The following is a 27378-nucleotide window of genomic DNA, read 5'->3' as shown; positions in this document are numbered from 1 at the left end:
TTAAAATTTACTATTATTTTAAAATTGTCTTCAAAAAATTAATTATATATTATATAGTAATTCTAGAGGAATATAGCAATAACCTTTACCTATATAGCATATAGATGCTGTCATGAGAGCTTTTTAATTTATTTAGTTTGAAGTGTTTGAACCATATTTTTGTAAAGAAAAAAATGTGCTTTAATTTAAAAACTTTTTTTACAGAACAAAATTCAAGCATATTTAACAACGTCCTAATTCACCTAACTTAAAATAATTTAATTATAATATGAAATGTTATAAACTTTTACCTGCATCCCTCTACAAGTTTATTCATATGGTATACGACAGACATTTTCTCTAATCAATCCTGCATAACAGCACTAAATACGGAATCCTATAACATATGTTAATTGATCAGTACTATGATTCGTGAGCTTTGGTGTCAACTATTTGTACAATATTTACTTAAAATTATCAAATACTTATAAACTGTAATATAACTATATAAGTTATTTATTTCTATGTTAATAGATATAGATTATATATACTCGTGGGTGATTTTATAATTTACTGCTATATGCTTTCATGCTAAATTTTAATTAAATTTATAAATAATAGTTTATTTTGAGATGTATACAATAATAGTCACTTTATTATGTAGATCAAAACTGTACGCTTGATATAGTATACGTTTTAAGCTATGTTTCTAATAGTTTTGTTAAATAATGTTATTAATTTAATAACATTAATACTATTAACAATTATTATGTGTAAGCATGTAAACAATAATTTTCGCATTTCAAATATAACAACAAAATAAAATAAAAGTTTAAAAGATCAAATCAAAAAGTTTCAACAGATCACGTGAAACCTGAAATTGTCGTCTCTGCAGTTATTCACATATTGGCCCATTTGGTTTAAATAGAGTTGTGGCAGTTAAAGCAATTATAGTCAATCGTACAAATAACCAGCTTGTCGTCTACGCAACATAATATTTACAAATATATTTTAATATTAACGTCTGCAGTTGTGACGATATCCAAGAATTGTATTAGTGTTACGGTATTAGTCCACAGCTATTAAGTGAGGATATTATACATAAAATCACTCGTTTTTATCGAGCTAATGTAATATTTTATCTATAGTATAAAATAAAATAACATTATTCCACCGAGCTATCATCATGAACCGCGGCACGCAACAGTACAGCGTTAACGTTCGGATAGGCAATTGGGTGGAAGAGACTCATTTACAGTCCGTGAGTCGTGTGTAAAATTATCGATTTCGGCAGCTACCTATACATTATAATATATATATATATATATAACAACACGTAATACTCCCTCTCTCGGATGAAAACGTCCGAAAGTGTAAAAATAATACCTATAAAGTCGGTTCATAAATTTATCAACCCTATAATACAATAACCCTGTGACGTGACTCTCGAGGATTGAAAAGTCGATTTTCGCACAAGTTTGTTATGGGTATATTATTTTTTTTTATTAAAATCACATTAAAATATTTTAAATTCGGTGTAATGTACTTCGAAAGTACACTAAAAATCCATATTTTTAAATCCACACAAAATTCTACGCAATGGTTTATTGTTTATATTGTTATCATTATTATAATATTGCATTTTATATTAATATAATTGTGTAATATGTCGATTATTATACGTACATTTAGGAAAAAATAAAGTCGTTCTTGTCAAAAAGAGACCGAGGAGAATTACTAGTACAGAAATCGCAGAGAATGTACTCAAGTCTTTTGCGACCGGTAAGTCTAATACATATGTGCTGTATATTAATATATAATTTATATTTTACATGCGCTGTGTTCACAACAATTCGCGACCGTATAAGTAAATTGCAGAACATAATATAATACAACATATATTATGTCGAGGCTGTTTATGTTATATTTTGTATCGTCACACGTTGTGTACCTCGTTCAAAAACTAAATATTAAATATAATAAGAATTTCATACTTATTGTAATAATGTATTGTTGTTGAAACCATAATTTATTCGTTTCAATATTTTCCCTTACATTTTAAACTTGAAGAATTCATCGTTTCATATGATATTTTTGTTTAATATATAAATACCGCAATGAGCTTGGAAAAAAAGTCACATTTTGTGTGAGTGTTTTGTCTGATTATACGAACATGTCAAATATTTGGATTTCTTAAGTATAGGTATACTTTCAAATTACATTCTGCTAAGTACTCCTATTTTAAAATGGCCACACTTCTAATTACAAAGTGTTATAAACACCTATTAGTATTCACTAAGAGTGTATGTCCCTACTCCCTATAACTAAAAGGGAAAGAGCAGTGTAGAGCATACGGTATGTGTGCTGGTGCCAAGTAGTATAACGTATGATAGTTCACTCAGTAGTTGGTATTCCTGAGTCAAAAGCATTTTATTGTAAAACTTAAAAGTTAATTTCAAATAAATATCGATCAAATTATTAAGTATTAATAAAATGATGTTCAACGATAAACAAAGCTACCTTCAAGTATCATAAAATAAATCGATTAAAACATCACACTCCAAATAAAAATACTCTATGGCGTCCATTCTTAACCCTTCGTTCTTTCCTTGCTAGTCTTTTCAAACCAACCACTGTATGTCTCGGTTGTTTTTTATTCCAATAATATTTTAATTTATTTCAAGTCTAATCACGTTAATTGACTCCTCTTTCACACTTTTTTTTTTATCGTAGACGGCATTTTGCAAACATAGTAGGGTGAGCAAAAAATAAATATTTCAGAAAAACAAATACAAATTTAATAAACTGGTATTGACAAAAAAAAAAAAATTGCATTCGAATAAAGGTATTTTCATAAATCATTTATCAATCTTTTGCCACTTCAAGTCTTATTTTATAAGAGGGGCAAATAATCGTTTTTCCCTTCAAATAATACCAGAAAATTAATTAAACCCCCCTCTCTTTCATTTCTTAAAAATTCCATCCAATATGCTCCTTATACATTAATTTTACGTAGGTATTGCATAAACAATATAATAAATATTTCACAGTTTGTTATTATTTTTTTCATATTAAGTACTTTTATAATTATTATCATTACTCGTTGTAATACATTATTAATTTTACCTTAACCCTTTAAATAATTGGTCTTTATTATTTCAATAATGAAAATAATAAAAACTAGGTATATACATTATTTTATAAAATATGTCTAGAGATCATGTTTAAACTTGTGAACACCGAATAACGTTCAAAGGTTGTAATAAATTTGTTCAGTAAATACAATATTATAATTCAGAGTTTTTTACTATATTTAAACATCTAAACGAAAGTTTAATATTATTTTTACAGAAATCACGTTAAGCACGCATAGAGTTGATTCACAATTTTATTTTTAATTCGCAAGCACTCATAAATAATCCCATTAGAAACTTCTTTTACGAGTACCTACTTAATTTTATTACTTACTCATTTAGCATATTTTTGTGTTTCGTAAAATCATTAAAATACCTAATAACGCCATTGTGTTTTATTTTTGTAGTAGTTTAGTACAAAATTAACGTCAAAGTATTTTTGCATTGTTGAATAAACCAAAGTTATATTGGATAAAATAAAACTATTGTTTTTAATCTATTTCTTGACGCCATCTAACGCCCGATAGCGTAGCCGATTCAACTTGCTCTGTTCATTTCACTAGATAGCGTTCAAATATTTGATTTGACAACTCGATGCGTTTCCTATAAAATAAATTCTGATTTTTTTTATGTTCAATTCGTCTGTCATTCAAACACGATCGATGTGATTTTATCTCAGGTTTTATACTTTATCCAAATACGGGTTAATAAATAATCGAACTATATCAAAATAATTAATATCAAATTTATATAAATATTCAATTTTTTTTTAAAAGCTATCAGTGTCTTAATATAATTATTATACCATACTGTACTTATTTGATAATTGTATCACCTAATACAACAATACAGACGCCATGCTTGAACGTTTTGGTGTTATAAACGATTAAAGTTCGATCGCATTTAGTAAAAACTGCGCTCATCGATGTTTCTCTAGCAACATTCGTCGGTATCGATGTGTAAGTATAATATTGTTTAATTGTACTCCCTTACAAATAAAACTACTTCGAAGTATAAGATCTCTGAAATACTATTCAAACTCAATATCCAATTTTTAAAGATTTTATTGATTATAATAATATGAGTATACTCTATAACTAGTAATTTATTTATTTGTTTTTTTGTTTATTTTATTTTTAATACTAAATAACAATTTTCTGCGAAAGAGAAGTCTAAAACCGGTCGCAGTTCGAGGAATGCGCATTATTGCGATAGCGAATAATAATCAATAAGAACAATTTATTTATTGCCTCTACAAGACCCAAATGGTTCGCAAAATATTTCAAATTTTAAACTGTAGGACGTCTTATCAATGCACATTTCTATACTCATGTTTAATTCGTTTAAAATGTCGATAAACATTTAGAGTTATTATTCTACACGTCGATTTTGATCTATTTATTTTCTAAACTAGCTACACAATAACATCATGATATTATAATTATTCACATTTAAAAATATATGATTTAACATCAATCGCATGATTGTTCGTTTATAATAAAAATAACATCTGACATATTATAATAGTATAATTATCACATTTGTGTGTAATATAAATATAAGCAAGTCACAGCAGTAACTTTAATAGGTAACCACTTGTTTGATTTGAATCACAAACTCGTTCCGTTGCTTTGTCCCAGACCGATAACATACGATGCGACATTGATGACCCGTGACCGACCAAACATATTTTTACGGCTTCAGTCACTCCAAGTGCATTTAAACAGACTGCCGCTAGTATCGTTAAGCTATGAAATCACGTTAGATTAGGCGAGGTAAGGTTGCACGCAATAAAAAAATAAATATATTATCTGACCAGACTTGTCCGAAACCACTGCGGTAATCCAACCTCTAGATACGAGAAACTCTGACGATGTCGTTTCGAATAAAAAAAAAATAAAAATATATATTAAATTTAATGTTCGCATGCACGGTATAATAAATAAATAATAATAATGATACTATGTGAAAAAATCTCAGTTTACCGAATGCTGTGAAAGGTGAACATATTTTTACGGCTATATTATGTATTAATAAAAAGCAATATTTGTATACACGATACACAGCCAAGTCTATCGCACCCATGGCTATCAAATTTGGTACTTGGGTAATACTATACTCGGAGATGTGCACTTCAAAGTCAGTTTTTTAATTTTGCATTTTAATATAGGTACTCTATGCATGTAAATCTCACTTTCATTATTTAATTTGTCACAGACAACGCCGTACATTTAAATATACTACTATAAATATGTATATCTAATATATTATTATATCTCACAATATAAAATAAAACTATCAAAGGTCTAAGATGATCTTTATGATTCCACAGTTTTCGGCCGATTTTCATAAACTTGTCGTCAATACATTTAGTTAGATCCACAGTGTTTTGATGAACAACGTTGTGTAGGATCAATAATTAGCTTATAATATACCTATATATTTTATTATAAAAACGCACAAATAAATCGCAAGTTCCAACGATCGACATTTTCAGGCCCTACTAAATATTTGTTTAACAATAAACCAACGCCATTGAAATATGAAATTTAGATCGATTTTATAAGACGACTTACGTATTATTTTACAACGATACCATCCTCACTAATTTTTATACGATTAAAATATCATTATTGGAATAGGGGAAAAATATCAAATCAGCCATCGGTCATCGATATACATTTTGCATTGTTGAATCCATTAATTCTGTGATACCCATGTGGTCTACCAATAATATCCAATAATATTTTATGAAATTGAATAATACAGGTATTCTTACAGTTATTGTAAAGTATAAAAAATTACTTAGTTTTAAAATCAAGTTTTTCTTGAACTACTTTTACTGCATTCGTACTAACTATAAAGTAACTCACATTAATATAGTTTTCGGACCCCTGTTAGTGAGCGAGATGAACTAGACGGGTTAAAATAACGGTTATAAATACCCAAACTTTTTTTAATATTTTATTTCGGTGTTGGAAAACCGAAAAAATGATTCAGGTACAAAGCTCTGATAACTATTATAATTAAAATTATCCTATTTCTTAATGAGTTTATTTCTAATTCATACTACAGGTGGTCTTGAACTCCACCTCTGAATTTTTGAGGTACGGAGAAGACGCACAGCTCGTATGCTCGGACATCCGTTTTCCAGGCTGGAATGACGGCGCCGGCGGCGTGGCCCTCTCGTGTTCGACTAGTGACTACCACTCAGAACTGGACGGAATGGGACCCGGCTGCACCATCACCGCTTCTCCGTTAACCGAGAGTTGCGTTAGAAACTGCTTCAAGATTTGTGGGTAACTAAAATCTATAACTTTAATATTGTAGACTATATAGTAGTAGAGGTTATATAGAAGTACCAACGTTTTTTTTTTTTTTTTTTGTGTGTTTTGAAAAAATCTCCGTAAAAACCTGATGAGGAAAATTTATTTATTTGTAATTCGTTTTGCCATTCTAATGGCTTTCGATCACCTTAGATTTTGAAAAAGAAATAACGCTTAACAATTTATGTGAGTGGTTACTGATTAATGATTATTTTAAATCACAACGAACAGATAACACGTACATTATTTAATTATTTATTCATAAACGATGATATTATATCGAACTGACTGTATATACTGTAGATTTTAAATTTAAACAATGACATAATTAACTGAAAAAACATTGATTTCTATCGAATGGAAATTCATTAATACGTATATTACCGTGTATTGTCATTATATATAGTAGGTTTTATAATTATTCAACAATGCATATATTTTATTCGAATCCTGTTTTTTGAAACTTTAAAATATAAAACAAGATTATAGCAACATTTTAAAATAATAAAATGTACATACAGCTGTTTTATTCAAGGATTTTTTATCATTTTCCTTTATAGAATTCTATTTTATATTTTAACGAATTTAAATCAAAATTCGAACGAATATATTTTCTGAGATATTTAAAAAGATAGAAATCGTAGAAATCGTTGAGTTTTAATAAATTTTTATTTTAAATAAAAATTTTCAATTCATTAAAGTTTAATGACTCAGAAGCTAATTTAAAGACTATTATGCTTAATATATACTCGTACATATAAATAAATTAACAGTATTATATATAATAATATTTAAATAATACATCAAATTTTTTAAAAAAAATTATCTCTTTCACGATTTATAATCAAATAATTGATTAATCATATATATAAAATACAACACTGGAACACGGTAAAATATACACTTATTAAATCTACTTTACTAGAGTCCTTATATATTTTTGGTCAAAACATTTTTCTATGTAATAAGCGAATAACTGGCTACGATGACGATACGGTAGGGTGGTGAAATAGAATACAAAGTACTTTTTTTTCGTTTTCTACAATGGTCTACCCATTGCATTAGAATATATAGGTATAACATAAAACTAATAAATTCGAAAGGTGTTACGATCTACCAAAAAAATCCACTGAGTCGTTACAACAAAATATAATGTAAAGCGTTATCTCCCAGTTATTTTTCGAAACAAAAAAAAATTCTAATAAAGTAATATTTAACTCAATTATAATCTGGCCATTTTCTATGAATAAGTGAATAATATGTATGGATTTTGGTTGGAAAGTTCTCGTAGTAGATCGAAAAATCTTAAATATAAAATATATGAGCAAGTATTACCTGAAATTCAACTATAGTTCATATTATTTACTTTTCAAATATTTAGATTAATATTCGTAGTTTATTATAAAAAAAGAATATTGACGTAATACAATTATTATTATCATCATCACCAACGTAGTAGGTAGTTTGTTTCCACGTGTAATCTTCTTAGCGTTTGATCTCTGGATGAAAAACAATAATTATTTTACATCTAAAACCTTAGTCTAGCGGTGTAATCCATTTGTTTTAGAATTGGAAGCAACTGCGAAAAAGGAGAACCTTTGATGTTTGGCGATATGTTTACCATTAGCCCGTGCATCTCTTCCAAGGTAAAAGTAATCCATTATATAATAATGTCTTACTAGTTACTACAAATGTAAATAATGGTATACAAACGAAATAGTTTTTGACTTGGGTCTTTACTCTTTAATTACGCTGTATAACCATAATAATATTAATACATAACTAGAACACAAAGCCACCAAGTATAATGTGACGGCACAATGATTTCAGGTAAATTCAAATATGATGCAACGATTCGTATTGATGTACCTAAGTAGAATTATTTTCGAAATATTAAAAAAAAAAAATATTAATAACCTAGGAATACATACACAATATTGCAAGTAAAATAAAAAAATAAATTCTAAGTACAATGCACTCACAAGAATATGTGTAAGCTTAAAAAATACAAATACTTTTATTTTACAATTGAAATTAATTTTTTATGCAATTTTAATGTATTTGTTTATAGTTATGTACATGCTATATAGTTATGACGTGATAAAATAATGACAATTATATTTTTGTACTTTTTCATAAAAATTTCATAATTTATTTTACGCTTTTGATCTCTGTCTTTTAATTGGTAGGTAGAAAAGAACTAAGCCAAATATGAGCTCCCATCTCGATCAGTGCTGGCTCCAAAATTGTATACCTATAGATATTTAAATCACGTGTCTTTGGACGAACTCGAATAATAATAATAATCTACATAATATTATAGCCATTAATGGTTTATTAAAGATAAAATCTAACAGTATGGTTTTAAATTATTGTTATAAGATTTCATGATGTACAATAATATACTAATAATAGGCGAACAAATAACAATAAGCATGACTAAATTACACAAGTCGAGTTATCATTATCTCGATAAAAAATTATTTATTTTTTTGTAAATTTTAAACAGCATTATTTTAATATTATTTTCAATTTTGTATACCTCAGTATTGTGCTGTATATTCAAAGACTTTTTCCGTGAATTTATGATTAATAAATAAAAATATATCATGCTGAGAATTAAAATCTTAAATCTCGTTTGAAAACCAAATTTAGTTCTATTGTTATATTTACTATATATATATTTTAAATGTAAAAAATTAGCAAGATTATTTCAATCATTTAAGCTTCTATTTTAACTATATGCATGTAAAATATTTATGGTTTTAACAACTTAAGAGCTCTAGTAGTTATAAATTGAAAATAATAAAACTACTTTTAAAAATTAGAAACAGAATTTTAGCTTTAATTCTATCCACTAGAATTACTTAAATGTAATTTAATGTAATATGATGTTATCAAATTATTTTAATATTTTTAATTTGAAATAAGCTTGTAGTTAAACCATAAAAAAATTAATAAATTATTTTAAAAGTATCCATGTGTTACGCATTATGGAATTAATATTACCTATTATGAAATCTTGCTGCTTTACAAGACAGTTTTAAAATTTTGACCAAAGATTTTTCACTTTTGAAAAAAGTGAAAAAAAAAGTTCTATTGTGTGGCATAACAATACGAATGTCTATGCAATAAAACTTCGAACCACAACTGACTTTACTCAACTCTATATAAAGTTCATAGAATAACATAATAATATTTCTGTAATTCTGTGGAATTTAACGACTGGGACATCCCTTATAATAAATTGTACTTAAGAGCTTTATATTTTCCAACTAATACCAAAACCGTATTTTCGTGCGTTGAAAACTTTTGGCTTTTTAAAATTTGAGTTGCTAAATATATACTTATAATAAAATGGCTAAACACAAAACACATGCAACTATTGCATAGATTATCGTATACAAAATAACTTCATATTTAGATCATCACTAACTCGAGTATTGGTATTAATATTTGTTTACTTATAATTTAGCCGGATTACATTGAAAATATGTGATAAACTTTACATTAAATTTACCCTGCTAGTGTGTATAAACTTAAAATACCCAAAACTAATGAAAACAAGCTTAAAAGTTAGAGTAGAATTTTTGTTATTTACTCGATATTTTTATATTACCTACAGTTTAAATATGTACATTGTACATATATATATATATATATATAAAATATGTATTCTCTGATTTACATACTCGTAATATGAAATTAAAATTGTTATACTCATTCATACCTTGTTTCTAAGAAAAAATAAATTAATGGCAAAAGCAGTATTAATAATTATGAAATCATAGTTGGAAATTATTGTATTTAAAGAAAAAGAACTTAAGAAGTATACCCGGTTTTTTATAAAACTCACATTGAATGTGTAAATAAATGTATTTGTTTTCAATTATTTTCTCAACTATGTGCACCGTTGTATTGTACCTATGAGTAATTTCAAAAATCAATACGTCTAACATACTCATATATTATAATGTTTTATATCCATTAAATTTAAAAAAAAAAAATTTTAAATACATTTATAATCATACAAATTTTATTTACTATATTATTTTACATCTAAAAATAAATTTTCATTTATTTTTTTATTGAAAAATCTAAACATTTATAACAATTATGATACAAATGTATCCCTTATTTCATTGTTACATATTTCGTCTATTTATCAATAATAACTTGTTAATTTGTATCAAAAATAATGAGCAACTGTTTCGGAACAATGTTTCATACTCAACCTTCTTAAATATATACAGTATACACGATATATTTTTATTTCTCTTATCGAATTATAAATTCAAATTCATCTATAAATAATAATGTTATATTACTGACGAGTGTATATCTAGGGATTAAGCTGACGTATTATGAGATTATGGTGGGGGGGGGGGGGAGAGAAAACATTCGAGATAATATAATGATAACAAAATTGTATACTTATTGTTCCAAGTTATTGGTGAATTATGTGAATTATTAAATATTATTTACAAGAATTCGATTATGTACTCGACTAAACGAATATTAAATTATATCATTACTACTATACAATGTAATATTTATGCCTATAAATAATGATTTTTTTTTAAATCAAACCAATTCCACAGAGACTGAATTCAAAAATGAATACTTCGCATTACGATGATCGGTAGGCGTATTGTTATAGTGTTCGAAATTCAAAAGCTACTGAAACAATTTCAAATCGAATTTTACTAGGACTTAAATTTATAAAAATGGCAAAGGTTTATTATTTTATTTTGAGCTTTCAGTGTGAAATGTTATTCTGTACAAAAATTAATTAAATAAGGAATACTATGTTATTCATTAATTTTCTCAAAAAAAAATTTTTCTTAGTTTTCAAGAAAGCTAAGACTTTTTTTAATAAATAACTATTAACAATATATTTAGTTTGATTGAAATATTAATTATATTATTTTAGAACATAATTAATCTACATAACATAACAACACTTAAACGATAATATTTTTTTATGGAATGTTATTATAATTAATTGATTATTATCAAATTGTTAACTAAAATAAAAAATAAATATATATTTACTTATTGATAAATAAAAAAATTAAAATTTTCTTTTTTAAATAGAAGAGAAATTATTTTGATTCAAGACCTCAACATATCACTGTAATTTTTGGAAAATAAGTTTAAGATGACGACTTTTAAACACTATTAGCGTTGAGGGAATAATATAATCACCCTTTATTCTCACCTAAACTTTAACCCATGCCAACTACCTGGAATGGTGAATCCAGAATTTTCCTTCGACCTACGATGAAATTGTTGTAAATTGTAGGCAGTCAAAATAAATCACCATGATATAACTGGATTAGTTTTTGATTACTATAGCTATAGCACTTATCATAATATGCGGGAATATGATTTAATTTGAAATATTCAAAACATAATGTAAATACTTTTTGTAACAAACCAAACATCTGTGGTTTAGTAAAATATTTATCAGTACGTAGGTAGTGTGACAGTTTGAATTTTTCGATTTTAATCCAATAAAGATATGTTCAAGCGAAATACTATAATATCAATTTGCAACCGTATTAGAATAAGTTTATTTTATTTGAAGAAAAATAAAGTATGATCAATTTAATACATTTAAATATAGAATTAATAAATACATGATAAATTTAATAAACTATTTTAGTACGAGTATTTCCAAATTTATAAAATAAAATTATTAAATTTATAATAATGTAAGTGCAGTTAGACCTTATTCGTAGTTTGTGGTCATACTGGTTCTGTGCTATACAGAAATTGTCAAGACTCAAGATGCACTAAATCGATAAACCCATTTTTATTTTGACGATAAAAATATTATTATTATCATATTGATGTATCGACGGTGTTTCCGCAGCCACTGTTTGTCGCTGCCTCTATGCCACATATATACACTGAACGAGGGGTGTCCGGTCATCCTGCGTTGAAGCTAGTAGACACACAGGACGTATATTGCCGGTGGACGGTAGCCTACTGGCGTGTGTCGATGCGTGAGGAAGCCAAAGGACTTCCGGTTCCGGTGAGAAAAAACATTCTATAAAAAATGACATAAACCATCAACAGCCGGTTATTTTTATAATATGCTATGACTTTTTCGCCGATGCCTCACACATCACTTTCATTTCCGTTCGTCGAGGCCATGCAATTAGTGTTTTATAAAAATGACCAAAAATCGATATGATAAGAATTCTGATAATAGACAACATTTTAAATATTTATTTCCAAACAAAAAAAATTACTAAGAATTTATGAGTATATAAATAATAATAAAAAAAAGAAAATAATTTAAAATTTACATTAATTATAAAATAGCATTTTTATTAAAAATATTGTAATATTAAATAAGTTTACATTTTATTTATTTTATTTTAACTTGTACTAAAATAGTTTAAACTTAACGTTTAATTTTTTAAAATCGATAAAAAAAGCTTATCATAAACATTGTTATTTGTTACCAAGAAAACATTAACTAGATTAGTTATTAAGTTAATTATTATATCATAAACTTACAAGTTAAGAAAGTTATGAACAAATTAACTTTTTAATTAGCTTATACATACTGTTGATCATAATTATTACAATGATTTATCACAGCTGCGTTCATTCGCAAGAACACCGCGACAAGAGGTCGTTAACAAGAGAAAAAAAATATCTGTCCAATATATAGCCGGTTCAACCGTTATACGCGGGGCTGCTCCTCCAAAGTCGGACGCGTAAAATCCAAAACTGAGACGGGTAGTGCGCGTGTGTATGTGACCGGAACAGCAAAGCGGAAAAGATGCGCGTGGGAATACACACACACACATACAAATACAACAATAATGCAATTGTTTCCTTCGACGTAATTACTATATATATATATATATGTGTGTGTGTATGTGTGTGTTTGTATATATATATATTATATGTGTATATATATAACGGGTTTGTCCTTGAGAGATTTCGACGCGCGCTACCCACCACACACTGCGAGAAAAACGAGTATACTCGTAAACGCGCGGACAAGTCGCAGTCGACGACAAGACCAGTTGTGTTTGCGTTTCTCGAATAGGTACATACAACACCGCAGCAGCGTATTGACGACGCTATGTTTGCATTGCGTTGTATATTAATTGTTTTGAGTTCGAGCTATTATATTTTGTTTGTGTATTTAATTTTTGCGCGCGACCGCGCAAGTGAATCAAAACCACAACTAATATCTCATAGTTCATACCCGTAACTTCACACGGGACTTACTATTTATTATGTGTGTGTAATCGTTGCAGAATGGTGCCAGAGTTGTCCTGAAGCACGCCGCCACAAATTTGAACGCCGCGGTTGAGACGGACTTTCGGATCGCGACGTTCTTCGGCGACGTAAGTTTATATCTTTCATTAATATAAACATAAAATAATATAATAAGAGCATAATGTTCGCACGATATTATACGACCATTCATCCATTATCCGTTACTGCGCCACAGCCAATATAATAGCGATAATCGTTCGTGTCGATCAACGCCATTACACAGTCAGTTATCGATTTCATAGTAAATCACGTTTATATATTCGCTGCAGGCGCACGTTTCATCATCCAATTCATCGACACTGATTTAACACAATTAAATACGTTTAAATACGTCGGGTGTTATATTATTTTGTCGTTCTCGACGTAAAATACCTAATAGTATAATCGCTGTTCGTTAGAAATGTTAGAATATAATATAATGTTATATCGTACAGTATTCGTTTACGACAATCTCGTTTCGACTATAGGTACCGCACGATTATTTTCTTACGTTTACCCGTTAAACGAATGCGTTTAGTTTAATAATATTATTAAAATGTTTCGGTCGAATGGAAAAACACAATCGCACGGTGAGACAAAATTGTGTAAAATAATATTATGTACGGTCGGTGCATTGCGGGTTGCTATTTCAGTCAAAGTTCTATAGCTTCGAGGTCAGTGCGCAGTTAGTTATTTTTATAATATTAACATTATACTCGGAGTCTAGTAAAAAAAAAAAAAAAAACGGCGTCTATTGCATTATTATTATTACTCGAGTTATTATTATTGATACGTCGAAAACGCATTATCGACTGCGTTCGTTCCGATTGATATTACACGCGTTTACGCGGCAGCTGTACGAGCGCGTTCTAAATCTATCATTAACGGAACTAGTTTCTATACATTATTCCGACACTCGTAATATTTAGATTTATACTTACTTAATATACCTGTACACCAGATGTACTTGTATGTACCTCGAGTATCCAACCGTACACGCGCTAAGGTCATCGGTACACGCGAGTCCACCGCTAAATCGTATTTGTATATTAAAATAATTACTTAGTTTGCAGCGAAATCCAGTGAATCCGTGTCTCGTCATTAATTAAATAATAATAAAATACTGAAAGGTGCGGACTTGTTCTAGACATGTTCATTCGGTTTGTCGTATACGCCGTAATTATACGCCCTTTTATATTAAAAAATATATTTTTTAATATAAAGTAAAATCATGTACAATTTTTATCGCTAGTGATTTCTCGAGTTTTTATTTTATTGAATGATATCATGCATAATATTTAATATTTCAAAAGAAAATATACACATTTTTATATAATACTAAAGAACTCTGAAAAATATTCTTCATAGCAATAAAGAATTAAAATAAAGGTACATACCTACATATATTATTACTAAAAAGAAGTAAACAATTAGTTAATTTTAATGACACAAACATTTTGTATTGGCTACACCATAAAATTACCTAAAAATAATAATTTTTTTAAAGTTAGTAGTTTTTGAAATGATAAATGTTTCTGATAAAATAATCGCTCGGTATACATTACAATACATTTGTTTGTATAGACATACCTAAATATCGACTTCATTTTTAAACATTCTCACAATTATATTCAAATTATACAACGTTTAAAAAAAATATGAACAACTACGTTATTATAATACATAATGTATCTTTTTAAAAGACGACGGGGCATAAGATCGTATATAATATTTATATTTATCCGCAACAATATTGAGATGAATAAGAAACGTTGAGTTATTTAACTAAAGACTTCAGTATTTCGTTCATTATCGAAACCCTTCACCATATACAGTACATAATAATATAATAATTATAAAACGTCAAATCTCGTCTTATGTGCATTTTTTTTTTTTTTTTGACAGGTACCTTTATATTGTATATTTACGCGATTCTCGGAGCTATTAAAAACCGCTTCTCATTAAGTTGACATTGTACAATATAATTATAAAATATAACGACTTTCTTTGATAAAAAAAAAAAAAACAAACAAAAACAAATGTTTAAAGTACACTCAATTGTATGCAATAATAAAATGTTGTATTATACAATCGTCGAGGGTTTGGAGCACGTTAAAACATGTGAAGGAATACTAGTCGGTCAGATTGTGAACGGAAACTACGTCGAAGAATGAAGGAAAATGTGAAATGACATAAATTATAAATAAATTATTATTGTTCGAATTAATTGTCAGTATAATGCTAATAATATTTATGACTCGAGTACGTCATTAAAGATGTTTTTGCCGTTTCGAAAATTGAGTATTATGTGAAGTATTCACTAAGCATGCACAACTCAACTCTGTTCGTTATCAATAAATTTAATTTTTTAATTTTTTATTATATACTTAACGTAATCATATTTTAATTTTTTTTTTTATTTAAATACAATTTCAAAGTAGTTGTTCCTAAGTATTAAAATGTCTATACTATGAATAAAAGTCCTTAAAAATGGTTTTAGAAAACTATTAAGTAGGTAAATATGATATATTGGATGAATCTAATATTTTTTTACCAGGAAAAGTTTTAAAAATCGTATGATTTAGATAGATTAATAAAGATAAGCCCCATAATCATCCAAACCTAAAACCATATCTATCATATATAGCAAAGTAAGTTAAATATCTCAAAGTTCTCAAATAATCGTTTGAATTTAGAATTATATCAGTTAAAATGATTAAAAAAAAAGTTACTTTCAAATTTACAAAAAAAAAATTATTTCTATTATTTGAAATAAAGAAGTCGTTGTCGTCACATAGGTACAAACTGCACTTTAAATGGTACCTATATAAAATTAAAAATAATATTGATACTTGGAAAATTTCCATGATCACAATTCAAATAAATTAAAGACAAAATTATAGTGAGCATGCTCGGTGAATGACCTTAAATGGAAACATGCACGCTAAAATGTTCATGTTCATGTTTTTTTTTTTTTTATTATTTTCCTATAAGGAAAATTTTTTTTAATGAGTATAAATTACGTTTACCTCGTACGACAAAAGTTTTACACACTGCAGTTATAAAATATAAGTAATAAATTAATACCAAGTGCCGAGTGTAACCTCAGAATTTCTCACGGAGCAAGCGAATTTGTCGGTTGTTGATGAGGTATTGTGTATATCATTGGCTGTGGCATCGAGGTGTGGTGATCGGCGCGATTAAAAAAAAATTTATACTCGAAAACGAAAACCTGACGTAGGGAAATTAAAAACAATTAACCGTCAACCGCGTCTGACAGGAATTTATATATATAAAAACGTTGAGTAGAGTAATACACAAGTACACATATTCTTATTATTATTATATAGTATGTTCTGCGTGCGTTAATAAATTGTACAGGTGTAACAGAAACGGCAGTATGCAAATGTAATTAATAAACTGTAGATAATAGATATATTATGTAATCACTTTTGTTCTAATTGAAATATCAATTAGATTGTTTTTCTTCGTGCAATTTAACAATCGACCAAGCGTTTTACCACAGTCAAACTTAGTTATAATAATTAATATTACACATTAATTATGTCTATTTGTCAGTTCTGTTTATAGCTCAGTAGCTTAATAACTAATTATATAATAGATACAGCTGACACCGCTTTATTATTTTAGTACAAATACACAATAAATGGATTGTTTGATTAGGTATACAATTATTACAATTATCAAAGACTTGAGGAGAGTTGATTTTCGGATACAAATTAATAATAATATTTATACGAGTATATGAACTGACCATAATTCGATAAGGATCGTTAAGATACTGAATTCCGTTATTTTTATAAAAAAAATATACTAAATATATTGAGAAACCGTTTTGAAACCAAGACGGAACATATTCGCTGCATAATTGTATTTAATTATTTATAAATCATTTTATTAAATGATTGGTACATATTTTTTTTATTAAATCTTATCGAATACAAAGTTAACTGCGTACGAGTGGAATCCCAGATTTCTGTTAACCTAAATAGACTTAAATTGAGACCGATGAATTGATTCCGGGAAAATTAAAAGTTATTAACATCCGAGTTGATCTCTTTTTGTTGTATATCAGTGGAAAATAAAAATAAACAAAAAACAAAATCAAAAAAAAAAAAAAAAGAAACGTATTTATTTTTAATAGTCATAATGACATTTATTATATTGAATTAATATATATTATGACAGTTAACCAAATATAATAACTAAAAGCAATTTTGGGAGACTTATCAGACGATTTCTTATATAGTGTCTTTATGATAATGCTGATAGGCTAAAGTTCAGTTAGCTATAATTTACTCGAGAATTGAACTTGAGAATAATCACATTATAAATATATTTAAAAACACAAATTATTTAACAGATTTTACGTAAATAATTTAAAAAACAATATTTTACTAAAATATAGGACAGATTTTGAAAAACTTAGAAACGATCTTTTTTCTATATATTTTAGAATGAAAATCATATTTCTTTAATACATTTGATAGGAGTATAGGACGTATAGATCACTGTTTTTTCATCCTATTTACTTTTTAAAGTTAAGAATAGCTTATAGTAGCATGATAACTCGGGTGGTTTTACGAGGAAATTGTTCAATGTACAGCGTTATAATGCATTTGATAATAGTCTCCGATGAAGTAAAAATAATAAAAAAATAAAAAATAATAATCAGATGAATTAATATTTTTTATTTTTTAAATTGGACTGGTTTAGTGCGCGTGGGTAATGACAATAATAATGCTATTAATTACTATAATACGTACCAATACAATTGTATTACGCACATACTAATATTATTTGGGCGGGTCACTGTGGGTGTTTTAATTTAAAGATAATAATATGCAGCTACCATATAATATTGTATGGGAAACGCAATAATTAGCTTGTTCATATAATCGTTGTTATTAATAGTAATTTATATCGAATAGTCGACCGATCAGTGAATATTAAGATTTTAATTCAAATAACTGACGTTTTTTTAGTAATATGTAAGAATGTGAATTAAAAACATTTTAGAGACTTCACAATATGTTCTTAAACTTTTGAAAAATGCCGTATACACTCTTTACAAATCACTATAAATGGATTAAAATCTTATAAAATTTAGTATAAAATGCACTGTTATAACTTATATAACTAAACTTATAAAAATCATAGCTCAAAAAATATGAAAACTTAACAAGAGAAATGTAATTATTTTAAATTAAATAAATTATTACCTAATTAAATATAATATTACAACATGTATAATTCTTATGAGACCAAAATTAAACAATAGTTCATAATTGTATGAAACCCATTTAAAAATTTTAGTTGATAAAAATAAAATATTTAAAAAAAAAATCAAAAATGCATGATTCAGTTTCAAAACTGAATTAATTAGTAGCTAATTCAAATTTTAAGGAAAATATGTTTTGTAGTAGGTAAGCTAAAAAAAGTGAATTTTCTACGAATGCAACTCTATAAGAGACATTGCCTTGAACTCAAAAGTTCAATATTATGTTCAGCAAAATATTTTTTGAACTATAATTCATGGGAAATTTATTTGGAAATTTTGATTATGAACATTTTGTTTCTGCATTTCGTTCCATTGCCTTAAAATAATAATTTTCATAATATATTTAATTTACAATTATTGAGCTCAAAATTGAATTTTACCGACTTCGGCGTAACTGCTGACCTATAAAAAGCTTAACGGTGTGACTTCGACGCAGACGGAAACCTCGTAGATTCTTTTATCTTGATCAAATCGTAATAGTATAATAATCTACGTTTGAGCTCTAAAGTCTTATGCGGTCACAGACTATTTTTATATAAATTGAAACCAAATAATCTATGTGGACTACAAATCAAAAAAAAAAAAAAAAAAAAGAAAAAAAAAAGTGAATAAATTCACCCGGACTAATGAAATGTATGATCTGTGATTATTTCTGTTGATTTTTTTTTTCATCGATCTTGCGGTAGGACCAACGACTGCACCGACAGAATGTTTGTACGTATTATTACGATCTGATTTCCCGAAAACCCATAAATCTTCGGGTCCATCGTATTTGCGTCGTCGGGCAAAGGGGCTATATTTTCTTTTATCGATCATTGCCACCGACGACGACAATATAATATATCGCGTCGATTAAAAGCACGGAGCATCGAGTCGAAATAAATTACACTACACTGCTGTCTGCTATCCACGCCGACAGCCCGCCGTAATAATACATTATCGTACGACACTATATACAATACGTATACATTGGTGGATTTTTCTACGGTGCAGTAAGCCACTCATCTTCTCGGTTCATTATATTGCCAAAAAAACTGAATCATTTGTTGTGTATGATGATATACGTAGGTAATTATATTATATATTTGAGACACGGGTTGAGAAACGACTTTCGAGGTAAAAATCCCGCAGAGATAAGTACGTCCTTCGTGGATTTTATATGACGAATCGTTATGAAATAATAATTTTATATTACCTAGATTGAACGGTGAACGTTATTATGAGTAGGTACGACTTTTCTTTTTTTTTTTTTTTGATGTGTCATATCGTACAGCATGAAATATTTCTTGTCCAAAATTAATATTCTTAAAATGTGTTTATCAATACTTCAATTTGTTTATTGAATATAATATTATCTAAAGGTATAAATTAAATCAATGATATATATATATTATCTGGACGACAATATAACTTTATTTTCGATTGTGGTGGATATAAACTAGTCAAAAATTATTTTAATAATATAAATAGATCGACTTTTATTGTACCAATTAAAATATAACGTAAAACCTAACCTAACCACGGACTTAACCAAATTCAGATAATTTTTTAGATAATTTGAATCTCATTATAACCTTTATTTTTTCGCCATTGTATCTATTAAGCATACCTATAACTGTAAACGCGTGTTACCACAAAAAATTTTTCAAAAGTTTTCATCTCTTAACAAAAAAGTCAAAAAGTCATAGAGTTCAAAGAAATATTTATTTGTTTGAAATATGAGTTAAATATTTGTCATTATTATGCACTGCTACAGATTATGCGGGAAATATAGAGTTTATACGAACAAGAACAAATTATTTAATTATTGAGACGTAGTAGGTATAGTTTGTACTTCTAAGAAAAAAGACATTATTAGTTGTAAAAATTAAAATGGTATTTAGCACTTTGATTGAAATAGAACACATCATGCAATAAAAATAAAATTTAAAAGTTTAAACTTTTAAGATTAGTCGACTATCAAAATAATAGTTTAAGTTTATATCATAATCTATGTTTTAATTTAATCTATACTTTAGATGGGAAAATTGTATGCAATTTCCAAAAATTAAATATTACATTGGGCTATATATAATATAGTACGCGGATCTCTATCTAATAAATACCATTTTTTTTTTTTTATTTCTTGTTAAACGTTTTTAATAAACTATTTATGAAATCGAATATTAGTAAAAGTAAAATACTTTAAATATATTCGTGCCAATATAATATTATAATGTCAATTCATCGAGATAAAACAATCATGACGTTATCGATCTTAATTAATAATCAATAACTTATCAGTTTTGTACATTAGATATCGATCAAAAAGATGATATTGGCCATGTCTATAGTGCGCACAAAGATGTGTATTATTATGCTGTACGGATTGAAAAATCGACCCACAATGAAACACTCCATACTACAGGCAAACACTTATAAAGGCACTTAGGCGCTGCGTAAAGTGGATTTTGTAACGAGATCGCTATTATTAGAATGGCCACCCTGTATTCATAATGAGACATTAAACCATGTATACAGAGAGATTTGCCATAAATTCTCACCAGACTATATTATTTTAATCCATTCGTAATACATAACATGTCAAAATTCTGATTTTTGAAATTTAAAATAACCACGTATTATATTATTTAAGTAGTATCCTGTGGCGATAAGTTTTTTTTTTTTTAATGAAAACCATCGTTCTTTTCTACGAAAATTATAAATTATCAAGACGTGTAATTTCATTGAAAAATTTGGTACATCTAAATCGAAATTCGAACAAATCACACAGTTATAGTTTTACTCTTGTTTTCACATATAATTTAAAACGGATTTAATTTTTAGTCTCTAAAACAACAATACAATTATCTAACCGCAGTAATAAATTTTATAATTTTCAAGTTATCTAATGTCCCATTTAACCATCTAGTACGTCTCGTTATACTCGGTCATTTTTTAAGAACTAAACCATTTAGATAAATGAGTATAGTTTTTAAACAAGATTTATTATGGACTGTTTCCTTATGATACTCAAATACTCGCTCCCCCTAACATTGAACTATAAGAAAGCGTAACGCTCGTTTAAAAATAAGAATATAGTTCATTCGCCGCAGGACACTCCTTAAACCGTGTAAAAGAAATTTCAATTATTTGAAAATACGATCTTTATTGTAACAAACCGCAATAGGTAAATAAAAATTAAAAAATCTAATAAACCAGAATTTGAATGATTTCATCGGAAAAATGAGAAAAAACTTTGGACAACCGCGTTCGACGAATCACCCTGTATAACTGTATCGTATAATAATCATGTATTATTATTATAATTCTTGGCGGAAAACTACAGCACTACCGTCAACGATATTCGTCTATTATAATCGCGCAGAAGCGTATTACTCTGCTGCTCCGCAATTGTCGCTCGTCCGACACAATGCCAAAGACCTTTTCAACCCCGCGAACCCACTCGTTTTGTTATAACACACTCACACATACACGCGCGTAATATACGCGTATCTACTTTTTATAAAATATGGCACAATGGGAAGCGCGTCGATTACAATATATTCATATTATGTATGTATATAATATATATAATATTTTATTTGTGCGCACACGATATTTAATAGTTATCATTTTGTAGTTCAACCTACTCGCCGCGCGAAATATTGTAATTTACGATCTGGACGAGGACGAATAGAACGGATCGGTGGGCGTGATGACCTACCCCTACGATATCGACGAATCGTTATGGCACACATCGATATCGTCTTTCCATAATATATTTACTGTACTTTGTACTGACTTTGGGATCAGATATTTCGAATTCATCGATTTAATTAATCAACGTGATGAAAGACCCAAGAATAAATATTAATATATATATAATATAATGTAATATTATAAAGATTTATAAAGGTAAAATAAGCAGAAAAATAAATTTAACATACTAAATTAGTTACCTAATTATTATAAAAGTAAGGTTGGCATGACTTCAAGGGCTCTAAAAAACGCATACAAATATTCCCGGAAAATATATCAAAGTATGCCATAAAAACAACTAAATATGATATTATAAAATGTGTTAAAAAGTTGTATTATTCTAGAGTTGATCTACCTGCTAATTGGATACCGACAAATATTGTCTGAAGGTGAATTTCTTTTTTAAAAGTTTTAAAAAATGTTTTTTGAAATCCAAAATCTGAGAAAATTGATTAGCAATGTTGTAAATAAAACTACCTATAGAATAAAATAAAAATTGTTAAAAATAAATTGATATTTAATACACAAATATATGTAGTAAAATGTCACCTAACTGATTTTACGTCATAACAAACGGATTTATATTAAGTCTGCAGAACGCACAACCAAATAATAAATAAATACATCTATAAATTCGTAAATATTCTAACCTTAATTGTAAGTATTATTTGTAATATTCACTAAATTGTACATAATATTATATGAATTTTACCATCAGAGGTAATGTAGTAATCATTTAATCGGTCGCGAACAATGTCACACAAAATCAGCTCGTACAATGAATAATGATAATATAATAATTGGTACCATATCATTACTTCTTATAAAACCTAAACAAATACACACACCACAGCGATTAGGTTAGGTTGATTAAATGCAATCCGATAAGATTTACTGCTATTGTGGCGGGGCAATACTTGTTTTAACTGTATTATTGTTATGAACTCGCATCATCGAATCGCTCACTGTGATATTATCTTTTGGTCGTTGTGACAGTAGTTTAAACTACTTTTTAAATTTCACGTTGTCAAGCAAAACGTTTATCTGAAAACAAGCTATATTTATACATTTGTCTTTTCGCAGGAATACGAAGTAACCGCACATTCGTACAAGGATGTCAGAGGTTGCGAAATGGCCCAAAATATTTGGGAGTTTGTCACGTCCAGCAAACGTTCAGGATCCGAAGTCGACGACGGTATGAACAACGAATACAAAAACGAACAAACAATATAATATAATATTATTTTATTATATATTATATAATACAATAATAATATGCCATTATTTAACTTATTTATGGATTCCACTGCAAACAGATAAAACAACACGACAAACGATACGGTTAATACAAAAGTGCAAATATATTTCTCTGCGCTATAGAGACCGCCAAAAGTGTTTACGTTTTTAATGGTATATAAAAAAAATAAATAAATAAAATAAAACAACAACGAAACAAATAAACAAAATAAAGTAGTATTTGATTATCAGTACAAATATTGTTTTTTATTTTACAGAAAAAAATAAATAAAAAATAAAACAAAATAATTTTGACATCACGATCAGAAAAAAAAATAATTCGTTTGAATTTCGATATAATTGTTGAGTGCCTTTATAAATATATAATGTAATATTATTATCAGAAATACAAAACACAATAATATTTTATTATGTGAGTTTTTTTTACACGCATATAATAATATACAATATAATATTATATTTTGATAAGTTATTGTAATCGTTTTATTTTTGTAAATGAAATATAAACAAACAAAAATGAATAGAGGTACAGCCTCACGCGTCAAAACACACTTTTTGTCAATATAATAGTAATATATAATACAAATAATACAATAGTATAATAGTAGTCAAGTAAAAAATGAACGCATTTTCGTTAAATTAAATTACACGTACTTACAAGACAAGCGTCGTACGCAACTAATAATAAATAGAAATAATTAATAATAATAAATGTAATAATGTATACATAATAATATGCGCGGAACACATGTGTTGATCATAATATTGAGCTTTGGTATAGTACTATATTTATATAAACCCGACGAGCGCAACTGAGACACGATTATAATAATAATAATATATTATATACCGTCGGGAAACGAGAGAAAACGGCGAGAATATCGAAAAAAGAATAAGAGAAGGATAAGAAAATAGGGACCATAAAAAAAAATAAATATATATATATATATTTAATAAAAACTCAGACTTATCGACGCCCTTTGACGGTTTCTCTCAAAAGTGAAAAGAATAAATAATAATAATAACGGAGAAGAAGAAAACTCGCGCTCGTGTACATGGATATATTATATTCTCCAAAAAGTTTCCCTATAATATGTGTAGATTATATATATAAATATATTATATACGTATACGATAGGTATGTACGTAGTGATGAGATAAATCGTTTCTTTTTACACTGTACACGATCGTATAATATATAAATGCAATATAATATGGCTTATGTGTGCGTGCGTGAGTGCGCGCTTGCGTCATATAAATGAAAAAAATTATGATAAAATGATAAATATATACAAGTAAAAAGAAGCCAGCGTGGCGTGTCGTCTCCCAATTGGCGACCATAATTGATTTTCCGGGGCTTGCTTGTTGTGTTTCAATCGGAATTCATAACGATGATAATAATATCGTATCGAAACATTTGTAGTTTGCGTCCTCGCGAGATTCTGTTTGGAAACAAATAAAAAATCAATCGATTATTATTACTGATTTATATTAAACCCATAATAAATCGTAAAAACTAAAAAGTAGTGCTTTATTTTTCGATATTGTGTTTCAAAATACATAACGGAGTAATACTCACACGTGGTTAGTTTGCTTTGCAGGATCGGAGAAAGGATCTCTTCGAGACTGGCCGACGATCTCAGCTCGGAGTTCGATAGTCTGTCCACCTAAAATTATATAAGTGGTTTAATAAATAAAACGATTATTTTCGCATTTCACATAGGTTTTTTAATATTATGCATTATTTTACGATTGAACCGTATAGACATATTAACATAAATTACGATTTTTAAGCACACACGTGTACAGTTCTTAAAATATTTTTGAGATTTCAATAGTTTTTATCCTTAAAGATTATATTTTAAATAATTAGATTTTTTACCATGTTAAATTACTATTGTAGTATTCTATTTAAATATTTAATAATACTATTATTATATTAAAAACTATTCGTTCTAACTTAAATACAATCAGCATCGAAATTGTTTAAATAAAAATTATCCACTGTACAGCAATAAATAATTCGATTAAAAAATCAGTGAGGAACTCTTGTGAATAACATGTTTTATTATTATTTATTTCAGGATAATCCTTATGAATGCCAAAAAGTTTACTAGAAAACCTGAAAATACATGCTTTAAGTATTTATACTTAATTGGAAATCAAAATTCAAACAAACTCACAATTTCATAAAAAAAAAAAAAATATGTGGACGTGATTAAAATCACTTTATAAATTGTAGACTGTTTTGATGAGAAACGGAAGTTGAGGATGTCTCTCGATTAAGAAATTGTAGACATCATTAAAAAAATAGTATAAATCACAATGAAAGATTAATTCTAATTGATCGATTGAGACTCCAGTGCAGTTAACACTCACGTGGTTGTGTTGTGGTGAAAAGTACGTCGGACCGCCCCTGGAAGAAGTGCGAATCCCCGAGGATCTGTTTCCCAGGTATAGGTTTTCACCACTACCTCCGCCACCGCCACTGTACGGGGACGATCCGTTGTGTTGCTGTTGTTGGTGATGCTGTTGATGGTGGAGGTTGTGATGCGGTGACGACGACGAACCGTTATGGTGATCCCACTGTTGCGACGGTCTGGGTTTGCCTCTGTCGCCCGGCCACGGAATAACGCCATTAGGAGTATTGGCATGTTGCCCTAGTACGCCGCTCTCGAAAGATTTGCTGGACTTGATCGACTGCCCGACCGTGGTCGATGCGGAAGAGGCTGTGGTCTTAGTGTCGTCAGTTGTCATCGTCATCCCGATCGAGTTGTTCCGGTTAGTATCGACTACCGCCGACGTCGTACACGTTTCCGGGTTGTTGTTGCTCCGGTTCTGATACGCCGCCTGGTTAATGTTTTTGGGTGGCCCGTAACTGCTAACTGGGTATATGTTGTCCGGGACGCACTGCCAAGGAACACTACCGCCACCGAGGGTGCCGCGAATTTCTTGACTAGACCACGGCGGTGGCGTTGACTTGGTCACGTTCAAAGAGGGTCGTTCGGTGCCGTTGCTGTGGAAAATGGAAAAACACGGTTAGGCGGTGTTGAGCAAAATATCCAAAGTACGTCGAAATCACATCATGACGTGTTTATTTTGCTTTACTATATCATTCAGTCAAACGAGTCAGTAAAATTAAAATGGGTAGGTAATGCGTGTTGGACATAATATACCATAATGATAAACGATTGCAAATATCAAACAGGCTTATTGAGAATCTTGCTGATTTTACATTGGTATTTTTTAATAGGTATCCAACAATACTGGTTTGTTGACATTTTCAGTTGCAGAGTTTAGTAGTTTTATTAATTATTCATAAGCCGTTGTTAAATAAAAAAAAAAAAACGCA

At 28.3% G+C, this 27378-nt stretch overlaps 2 protein-coding genes and 1 long non-coding RNA gene across 5 annotated transcripts in view; 2 read left to right on the top strand and 1 right to left on the bottom strand.

Moving 5' to 3' along the window:
* The first annotated feature begins 1165 nt into the window (after positions 1-1165).
* Positions 1166-24251, top strand: LOC112594802 (cilia- and flagella-associated protein 161-like). The gene is made up of 7 exons (XM_025339806.1): positions 1166-1240; positions 1672-1761; positions 6189-6412; positions 8007-8085; positions 12318-12479; positions 13726-13815; positions 23853-24251. The coding sequence occupies exons 1-7, from the start codon at positions 1166-1168 to the stop codon at positions 24000-24002; spliced, it is 870 nt and encodes a 289-aa protein (XP_025195591.1). The 3' UTR covers positions 24003-24251.
* A 239-nt stretch (positions 24252-24490) lies between these two features.
* The window catches only part of LOC112594801 (band 4.1-like protein 4), a 148201-nt gene continuing 145313 nt past the window's right edge, over positions 24491-27378 (bottom strand). For 2 of the 3 annotated variants that reach the window (XM_025339802.1, XM_025339804.1), the window contains one exon: positions 26116-27042. In XM_025339802.1, the coding sequence (XP_025195587.1) occupies positions 26256-27042 (787 nt within the window). In that variant the 3' untranslated portion in view covers positions 26116-26255. Of the gene's footprint in view, positions 25469-25605; positions 25694-26115; positions 27043-27378 lie in introns of those variants that run through there. The other variant, XM_025339803.1, reaches the window with a different exon arrangement.
* LOC112594803 lies at positions 26953-27374 on the top strand. The gene is made up of 2 exons (XR_003114669.1): positions 26953-27173; positions 27280-27374. It is a non-coding gene; the product is annotated as an uncharacterized LOC112594803 (long non-coding RNA).

The sequence above is a fragment of the Melanaphis sacchari genome, unplaced genomic scaffold (assembly GCF_002803265.2).
Source record: "Melanaphis sacchari strain LSU unplaced genomic scaffold, SCAv2.0 Contig23_pilon_pilon, whole genome shotgun sequence".
Taxonomy (NCBI): domain Eukaryota; kingdom Metazoa; phylum Arthropoda; class Insecta; order Hemiptera; family Aphididae; genus Melanaphis; species Melanaphis sacchari.
This window is presented reverse-complemented; position numbering and strand designations above follow the sequence as displayed.